The sequence below is a fragment of the Colobus angolensis genome, unplaced genomic scaffold, assembly GCF_000951035.1.
Source record: "Colobus angolensis palliatus isolate OR3802 unplaced genomic scaffold, Cang.pa_1.0 Scaffold44, whole genome shotgun sequence".
Taxonomy (NCBI): Eukaryota; Metazoa; Chordata; class Mammalia; order Primates; family Cercopithecidae; genus Colobus; species Colobus angolensis.
The window spans coordinates 1,450,486-1,460,058 of record NW_012117821.1 but is presented as its reverse complement, the minus strand read 5'-3'; the positions used below and the strand labels follow the sequence as shown (position 1 = coordinate 1,460,058).

At 53.4% G+C, this 9,573-nt stretch overlaps 1 protein-coding gene across 3 annotated transcripts in view; it reads left to right on the top strand.

Annotated features, from left to right (window-relative positions):
- TRAF2 (TNF receptor-associated factor 2) overlaps positions 1-9,573 on the top strand; it is a 48,215-nt gene that overhangs the window by 16,370 nt on the left and 22,272 nt on the right. For 2 of the 3 annotated variants that reach the window (XM_011957276.1, XM_011957275.1), the window contains 3 exons: positions 2,331-2,549; positions 3,225-3,303; positions 4,351-4,449. In XM_011957276.1, coding sequence (XP_011812666.1) covers positions 2,362-2,549; positions 3,225-3,303; positions 4,351-4,449 — 366 coding nt within the window. In that variant the 5' untranslated portion in view covers positions 2,331-2,361. The remainder of the gene's footprint in view (positions 1-2,330; positions 2,550-3,224; positions 3,304-4,350; positions 4,450-9,573) is intronic. The other variant, XM_011957277.1, reaches the window with a different exon arrangement.

Genomic DNA, 9,573 nt, shown 5'->3' with positions numbered 1-9,573 from the left:
AGGCGCCCGCCACTGCGCCCGGCTTATTTTTTTTTGTATTTTTAGTAGAGACGGGGTTTCACTGTGGTCTCGATCTCCTGACCTTGTGATCTGCCCGCCTCGGCCTCCCAAAGTGCTGGGATTACAGGCTTGAGCCACCGCGCCCGGCCAAGTCATTCCTTAAGTAAATAAAATGCCACCCCAGTTTGCCCTCTGGGGAGAGAACTCTGGAGGCTGCCCTCCACCCTCAGGCCGGGGCCTGCCTGTCAGTCCCTGCCTCCCTGGGCTGCCTGCTGGATATCTCAGCTGACACCATGCCCCTGTCCTTCCTCCACCTCTTTCCCAGGTTGGTCTGCCTGGAGTCGCCCTTCTGGGAGTGAGCCCCCCACCCCCACTGGAAGTCCCTCCCTAGCTGTCCCCAGTTCCCTGAATCAAGACTGCTTTCCTGCTAGAGAGATGACCCCAGTTCCCACCCCCTTTCACTGGGCTCTCAGGGCCAGGACGGAGACAGAGCATACTTAGAGCTAGCCCTGGCCCGCAGGCTGCTTTTGGAAGGCGGAGCATGGCAGGCGAGCGTCAGGTGACACGTGCCCCCATGGCGACCGCAAGAAGGCGCTGGAGGCCATTGTGAAGGGGGGAGTTTCGGGTCCTCACGCCTGGCCCTGGTTCCAGGTATGAGGCTGTGGAGACGCATGGGTCTGCCTCTAATCCACAGCTTCCTGTTGCTACTTTGGGTAGCTCCATGGTTGCCGTCCGGTTGTGTTTCGAGTTTGTTCTCTTGGGCGTCTGGGCCCCGAAAGTTCCCTGTGCTTGATGGGGCCAGCACGTGTGAACAAACTTCACTTCAGCCAGAAGCTTTGAAGTCTTTGGACTCAAGCTTTACCCAAACCGCTTACAGGGTTGGCAGGGACCGAGTGCCTGTCTCCCCCCTTTTTTTGAGATGGAGTCTTGCTCTGTCGCCCAGGCTGGAGTGCAGTGGTGTGATCTCGGCTCACTGCAACCTCTGCCTCCCAGGTTCACGCCATTATCCTGCCTCAGCCTCCTGAGTAGCTGGGACTACAGGCACCCGCCCCCATGCCCGGCTAATTTTTGTATTTTTAATAGAGACGGGGTTTCATCGTGTTAGCGAGGATGGTCTCGATCTCCTGACCTCATGATCTGCCCACCTCAGCCTCCCAAAGTGCTGGGCTGTAATGGTGTGAGATTTGTAGTTCATTGAGAGAGACAGACTTCGAGGAAACGCTTGGTGTGCCTGGTAACTGCTCACGTTGTCTGCTCATTCTGCCCAATGAATGGGTCTAGGCATCCTCATTGTTCCCTTCCTCCGTCCTCAGTATCAGCCCAACCCTGACCAGGCCCCTTCCTGGGATTCCCGCACAACAGGAGCTCCGTGATGGGAAGGGGAGAGGGAAACCCACGTGGGGGTGCTCTGTAAGGAGAGCAGAGCCCGGTGGAGTCTCTGCCTGGGACACTGAGGTAGGAAGAGCCGCAGTTAATCCAAAAGGAAGGGTGGGGTGCAGGGATTGGCCGGACGATGCTCAGAGAGGCAGGAAAAGTAGGCACGGCACGGAGTGGCTGAGGCCATCTGTGGTGGCTTGGTGCTTAGAGCGGCAGAAGGAGGGCGTGGCGCGGGCACTGAGGCCGTCCGTGGCTGCCTTGGTGGGGCTGACTGAGTTCTAGTGGACAGCAAGGGGCCAGGGCAGGGCTGGCTCATGGAGGGCTCTGAAGGCCATGTGCATCATCTGAAGTGAGGGGAAACCCATGGGTAGCTAAAGGGAATGCACTAGCCAACCCCAGGTGTGCTGCACTCCTGCTCTAGGGGCTGGTCTGGCGGCATGGCTCTCTCCTGAGTGCCTGTAGGGCCTGAGTGCTGGCAGGCAGGCATCTCCTGCCCAGTGGGTTTGGTAAGATATATTTCAGAAGGCATCCACCACTCTAAAACATGCTTATTGTGGGAACCATGGGGGAGACCGAAGAGCCTAGAGCCTTGAGAACCTCTGACCGTTAATATTAACAGGAAGGCAGCCTGTTCCTCTAGCTGGGGAGGGGGGTGTGCATGACAGGAAGCCCGTGTGTCTGTGCCTCTGTGGAGCTGTGGGTTGGGTATGTGGATGCCAGCCATGTGGTCCCCACCCTCACTGAGCCTGAGTTTCCGTACTAGCAGCGGGAGATGGGACTAGAGGGTCTCCAAGGCTCCCCAAAGCTCTGCAATTCTGCTTCTCCGAGTCTTGACTGCAGGTCAGTGGGGACCCGGCCCCTCACCGTCGCCTGCTACTGATCACCATCGGTTTGGTTTTCTCTCGAGGACTGTTCTGGAATTGAGGTGTAACATGCTGCGTGTTCTTCCTTAGGGCTTGGTCGTTCACGGGGGTCACAGCTCTCATGGCTGCAGCTAGCGTGACCCCCCCTGGCTCCTTGGAGTTGCTACAGCCTGGCTTCTCCAAGACCCTCCTGGGGACCAAGCTGGAAGCCAAGTACCTGTGCTCCGCCTGCGGAAACGTCCTGCGCAGGCCCTTCCAGGCACAGTGTGGCCACCGGTACTGCTCCTTCTGCCTGGCCAGCATCCTCAGGTGCATGGGGCCCGCAGGCTGGGAGGAGGGTCAGGCAGGCCAGGCTAGCCTTACAGCCACGCTGCCCAGCCTGGTAGCTCCCGGCAGAGCCGGGTCCAGCTTAGATGTGTTCCAGTTATCAATACTCCCTGGATTTCGGAGGTTTACCACAAATAATGTAAAATTAATAATTTTAAAATAACAATTTGAAATACTGTTGTGGATACATGGGGTTAAATATGATACATCATTATAGTTAATTTCACCTTTTTATTATTTTTAATGTGAGTACTGGAGGTTTAAAGTGCCGCCTACTGCTCACTTGTGGCTGCTCTAGGCAGCTCAGATGCCGCCTTTCCTGCCGTGAGTGCTGTGAGAGGCATGGCCTCTGCACATCAGCAGCAGCTCGGCCTGTGGGGAGAGCCGGCAGCACCTGAGTTACTGCAGCCAGTGTCCTTGGCAGTTCAGGCGCGCCTTCTTCACAATCGGGGAGCGATAGGAACATCGTCCTGTGAATATTGGGGTTTAAAACATGTTCCATTAACATTTGCCTGCTGTTAGTTTCACTCATGATGAGAAAGTTTAAAGAAACTGCGGTGTGGAGGTAGGTTTTTGAACTGAAGCAAATGGTGTTCATTTATTTTTTGCATTAAGTTTCACGGTGGGATTTTTTTGTGTGTCTTTTTTCCCCACTAGCTCTGGGCCTCAGAACTGTGCTGCCTGTGTTCACGAGGGCATATATGAAGAAGGCATTTCTATTTTAGAAAGCAGTTCGGTAAGTAAAATGCCTTGAAGCCAAAATGTTGAACAGAAAATGTCTTAATTTCTTTTTTTTTTTTTTTTTTTTTTTGAGACAGAGTCTTGCTTTGTCGCCCAGGCTGGAGTGCAGTGGCCGGATCTCAGCTCACTGCAAGCTCCGCCTCCCGGGTTTACGCCATTCTCCTGCCTCAGCCTCCCGAGTAGCTGGGACTACAGGCGCCGCCACCTCACCCGGCTAGTTTTTTGTATTTTTTAGTAGAGACGGGGTTTCACCGTGCTAGCCAGGATGGTTTCGATCTCCTGACCTCGTGATCCGCCCGTCTCGGCCTCCCAAAGTGCTGGGATTACAGGCTTGAACCACCGCGCCCAGCAGTTTTTTTTAACACCATGGGTGGGGCTGGGCACAGTGTCTCACACCTGTAATCCCAGCGCTTTGGGAGGCCCAGGCAGGGGGATTGCTTGAGTCCAGGAGTTTGATTTTGAGACCATCCTGGGCAACATAGTGAGACCCTGTCTACAAAAAACAAAAGACTTAGCAGGGGCCAGGCTCAGTGTCTCACACCTGTAATCCCAGCACTTTGTGGGGCCGAAGTGGGTGGATCACATGAGGTCAGGAGTTCGAGACGAGCCTGGCCCACATGGTGAAACCCCATCTCTACCAGAAATACAAAAAATTAGCTGGGCTTGGTGGCGCACGCCTGTAGTCCCAGCCACTTGGGAGACTGAAGTGGGAGGATCGCTTGAGCCTGGGAGGCGGAGGTTACAGTGAGCCAAGATCATGCCACTGTACTCCAACCTGGGTTACAAAATGAGACCCCTCCTTAAAAAAAAAGGGCAACCAGAAGTTGTCCCTTAGCAGACTCGGGAAGTTTAGGGTCTGGAAACTTTGACATCAAGGTGAGTCTAAAAAAAAATGGAATCAGGGAGTCATCCTCTGCTCCTGGAGTGGCCTGGGAAGGCGACTTGACGCAGTGTTGGTTGGTCTGGACGTGTGGCCTGTGTTCCTCAATTGCAGCAGGGAGACTGGGAGGAGGTTTAACCTGAGGGATGTTCCTCTCCCCAGGCTTTCCCAGATAATGCTGCCCGCAGGGAGGTGGAGAGCCTGCCGGCCGTCTGTCCCATTGATGGGTGCACCTGGAAGGGAACCCTGAAAGAATATGAGGTAAAGATGCCTGCGTGTGGCACGGTGACAGAAGCCCAGCAGTCGGGAGTCGCCCACGCTCCCCCAGCGGTCGGGACCTTGTCCTGCACGTTCTCACTGGGGCTGAAGCCTGTCTAATGTCTGTGGAGGAAGAGACGGAGCTGCTCCTTAGAGTATGTCCATTTAGAAACACACGTAGTGCAGAGCACAGACCTGCACCGTGGAGCTAGGGCTGTGTGACCTCGGGCGAGGTACTTACCCTCTCTGTGCCTCAGGTTTCTTGTCTGTCAATGGGAGTGCAGGATCCCACCATCGTGGGGTAGCTGTGAGGGTTGGAGGTGCCTGTGTGAGCCTTGGGAATGCCGTGGTTATCTAAGGTTATCTAAGTGGTAGCATTTCCTGAGAATGAAGGGGAGATCGCTGTGCACTGGGGCCTGCAGCTTTCAAGTTTGGTGGGGGTTTTTGTTGTGTCTCTTGTATCCACAAAGGATTTCTTATTTTGAATTGTGTTGACACTGGAAATTGCAGAAATAATGGACACCCTTGTCTTGTGGTCACAGCAACCTAGGCAGTGGCCTGCACTTCAGTTGGTCATGGTTTGTCCCTGTGTACTGGGTGAGCTGTGTGCTGGGCGAGGCGGGCTTGCATTCCTGCACTGGCGCATTGGGGACTTCAGTGTGATTCTCATGTCACCTTTTAGGCATTTGGAACTTAACCTGTAGTGTAGAGGCCAGGAGGTGCCGAGAGAGCTAGTCAAGGCTACTACGGCTTGCCAAGTTACGCAGTCTTCCTTCTTGTCATAATGAGTGCCCTTTAAGAGGTTTCTCTCTGGGATCCTTGTACAGGATTCCTGGAGTAACACTGTCCACAGAGCCCCAAGGTAGAGGCAGCCCAGTGTCCACGGATGATGGATAAACATGGGAAGTGTGATCTGTGAACACGGTGGGATATGATTCAGCCTTAAAAAGGAAGGAGATTCAGACACACACTCCCCAGGGATGAACTCTGAGGCCAGTGTGCTGAGCGACATGAGCCAGTTACCAAAGGACAGACCCTCTGCGATTCCACTTGGGGGACACCCCTAGAGTCATCACATCCGTAGGCACAGGAAGTAGAATGGAGGGCAGGGCTCATTGCTCAGTGAGCACTGAGTCAGATCGGAATCTCAAAGTGAGGCGGTACCTTGATGCCATCCAGTCCAGCCTCAGGTTGGTGAGGCTGTGAGGGCTGTTTGCTCGGAACCCTGGCCTTCTGCACTTAAGGGAGCTTCCTGCCCAGGCTGGGTCTGGGATCTCCTGCTTAGCTGGACCCTGAGGTGTTGCCAGCTGGGTTGGAATTGGACCTGCATTACTGTGGGTTTCTCCTCTCCCCCTCCCTGCCCTGTGAGCCTGGCCACGCCTCCCTTGATCTTTTGAGACTCTGCTTTGTGGTCTTTGGGCTCCAAGTTTCGTTTTTTCAGAAGAGCCGTCCCAGCTGTATCTGGGGTGAACGAGATGTGCTTTCCTCCCTAGCCCGGGGATTGTGTCCTGGACATGGAGCGAGACTCCTACCTCTGTGGACAGAGATGCCAGACCGTCCGCAGCCACGACGTGCGATGCAAAGCTTTCTGGGCTCCTGTGTGGCTCTGCTGCACGAGCGGCTGTGGTGCATGGCATCGTACACCCCACTCCCTGCTCCTCTAAAGAGGCGCAGCTTGGTCATTGCCCAGTGCTGTCTGCAAGGGAGACGGCTCCCTGGGGAGGTGGCCCAGGGTCAGGGTCTCCCTGGTAGGGTCAGGGTACCAGCTGGCTGCAGGGAGTAGGGGTGCTATGCTACCCCTTTGAGAGGACTGAGAGGTGCCTGGGGGATAGGTGGGATAATAGTTCCCAGCTCTGCACTAGACCCTGAGTCCTCTGGGGTCTCTGCCATCTCCAGGCTCATGGGATGCAACAGTGACAATTATGAGGGCCTCCGGCTGAGGGCCAGGGACTATAGCCAGCCCCTGGGCTGGGGTGCCACGCGGTCCTGCAGGCACGCAGGGTGGAAAGTCCCTGGCTGCACCTTTGAGAGCTCTGGAAAGTCCCTGAGAGGAGCCGGGTTTGGTCATGTGGGAGGGGCGGGCACTGCTCTGGAATAGCTTGGCTGTGGCCTTTGATTTTATTGATAAAACCTCTCACTGGCTGTAAATGTCACACATGGGGACGGAAATCAAACCCTCTCTGTGCAGTTGGGAGCCAGCTCTGCAGGTGTAGCTGTGCCTCAGAGTCGCCTCTCTTTGCGCTCAGGTGGTTCAGAGTGTGCTGCTAGTTGGGGCCTTATTGTGAACACAGTACTGAGGCTAAGGCTGCTTTTCTTTCTTGATGGTCTGAACTTTGTTGGAAAAAGGGAAAATCCTGCTTAGCTTTTGAATATGTTTGTCTTTTGCAATGATGCCTTTCTAGGAACTGAATGATTTTATTTATTTATTTTTTTTTTTTAATTTTTTTTTTGAGACAGGGTCTCACTCTGTTGTCCAGGCTAGAGCACGGTGGTGCGATCTCGGTCACCACAACCTCCGCCTCCCAGGTTCAAGCGATTCTTCTGCCTCAGCCTACAGGTGCCTGCCACCACACCTGGCTAATTTTTTGTATTTCTTGTAGAGATGGGGTTTTTTTACCGTGTTGGCCAGGCTGGTCTTGAATTCCTGACCTCAAGTGATCCATCCGCCTTGGCCTCCCAAAGTGCTGAGATTACTGGCATAAGCCATTGTACCTGGCCAAATCGAATGATTTTTAAAACTTTAGGTAAACGTTGATGGAGTGCTTGCCGAGTGCAAAAAGCAGAGCTGAATTCCCCAGCGGGTCCCTGGAGCTACTCGTTCTGGCAGCTGGGTGGTGGGGATGCAGGGAGACTTTCTAGAGAGGACACAGACTGGCTGCATGAGCAGCGGAAAGGCCAGGAAAAGCCGAGTATGCTCAGCCTCATGGACATTCTAGTGACATTCAGAGGGATGACGACTGTATTTGCGTCAAATGTTTAGTTTGAATTCTGGCTGAATAAATATTGATTTTTTTGAACTGTGCCCGCTGTGAGTGGGGAGAAGACTGAGACACATGGTGCTGGGGTAGATGTATCTGCTGCAGGACATCCCTGGTCCCACTGGGGATTTCAAGTACCAAGTCCCAAGAGAAAGGTGGTTTTTTTTTTCTTTTTTTTTGAGACGGAGTCTTGCTGTGTCACCCAGGCTGGAGTGCAGTGGCCCAGTCTCGGCTCACTGCAAGCTCCCCCTCCCGGGTTCACGCCATTCTCCTGGCTCAGCCTCCCAAGTAGCTGGGACTATACCTGCCACAACGCCCAGCTAATTTTTTTGTATTTTTAGTAGAGACGGAGGTTTCACCATGTTAGCCAGGATAGTCTCGATCTCCTGACTTTGTGATCCGCCCGCCTTGGTCTCCCAAAGTGCTGGAATTACAGGTGTGAGCCACCGCGCCCAGTCAAGAAAGATTTTATTTTTGACATTTCAAGCATGCAGTGCATCTGAGCAGTGAGGCTGAGAATAGAGGCATGCCGCTGCCTCACAGGCCTGCACGCTGCCCCACAGCACCAGCCAGCCTTCGCCAGCCTTCTTCCAGCCCTCGCCAGCCTTCTTCCAGCCCTTCAACCCCGACACATATTTTTTTCTTTTCTGGCTTATTTTAAAGCAAATGAAGATATCATATCATTTCATCTGTGAGCATTTTATTATTATTATTATTTTTAGAGATAGAGTCTTGCTCTGTATGTTGCCCAGGCTAGCATGTAGTAATGGAATCCTAGCTCGCTGCAGCCTCAAACTCCTGGGCTCAAGTGATCCTCCCACTTTGGCCTCCTAAAGTGCTGGGATTACAGGTGGGAACCCACTGTGCCCAGCCATTTTATTATGTTTTAAAGAACAGTCTTTTTTATTTTTACTTTTTGTTTATTTATTTTTTTGAGATGGAGTCTTGCTCTGTTACCCAGGCTGGAGTGCAGTGGCTCAATCTTGGCTCACTGCAAGCTCCGCCTCCTGGCTTCACATCATTCTCCTGCCTCAGCCTCCTGAGTAACTGGGACTACAGGCGCTCGCCACCACGCCCGGCTAATTTTTTGTATTTTTAGTAGAAGCGGGGTTTCACTTTACTGGCCAGGATGGTCTCAATCTCCTGACCTCATGATCAACCTGCCTCGGCCTCCCAAAGTGCTGGGATCACAGGTGTGAGCCAGCGTGCCTGGCCTAAAGAACAGTCTTTTAATTAAATCTAAGAACATTGACTATTTGTGCATTCGTTTTTATGTTTCGTAAGCCATAATAGTTGTTTCGTAAGCCATAATAGTTGTTTCATAAGCCATAATAGTTGCTGAGACTCCTCTTTGACTCAGCTTGATGGTGGCGTGTTACACACTAGTGCGGCCGAGGCCGGGTCCTGTCCCGTCAGTGGGTAGCAGAGTGCAAGGCGCTGTCGGGTTCAGTGAGTTGGTTCCTTCAGCAGGCTTAGCTTGGACCAGTGCTACGGGAGGTCTTGGAGGGCTGGGCCCGTGTACCCCGGGGCGCCTCTGAAGAGTAGTTGCAGCATCTGTGTGAAGGTTTGGGAGGAACACTCCCCAGGGAGGTTGAAGGGAAGCCAGCCCAAGTGCCTGTGCTGTCCAGAGCAGGGTCTCCCCGCTCTGGGGAGGTGTCATTAACCCTTTCCTGATTCATGTGGGGCTTCTGAGCTGTAGCCAGCTTTCCATGGAGCTGCTGACCCCCACTCCCCACCCCATGAAGAGCCCTGCAGCCAGGTCCTCTGCTGTCCTGGCCTCTCGGGAACCTTCCTCTCAGCACGTTGTCCTCCTCTCTCCGAGCTGCGCCCATCGGTACAGAATGTGCTGTAGTCTCTCCTGTCCCAAAACTTACGGTTGTGCTCAGTGAGCTAAGCCAGGCACAGGAAGATAAATACTGCATGAATTCACTGACAGAGTCCCCGGAGTGGTCAAATTCAGAGCCAGGGGATGGTGCTGGGGGCTGGAGGAGGGGAATGGGGAGTTAGGGTTTAACAGGGATAGGGTTTCAGGTTTCTACAATGGAAAGGGTTATGGAGGTAGATGGTGGTGATGGTTACATAACATCAGTGAAATGTACTTAATACTACAGAACTGTGCACTTAAAAATGGTTAAGATGCTGCATTTTA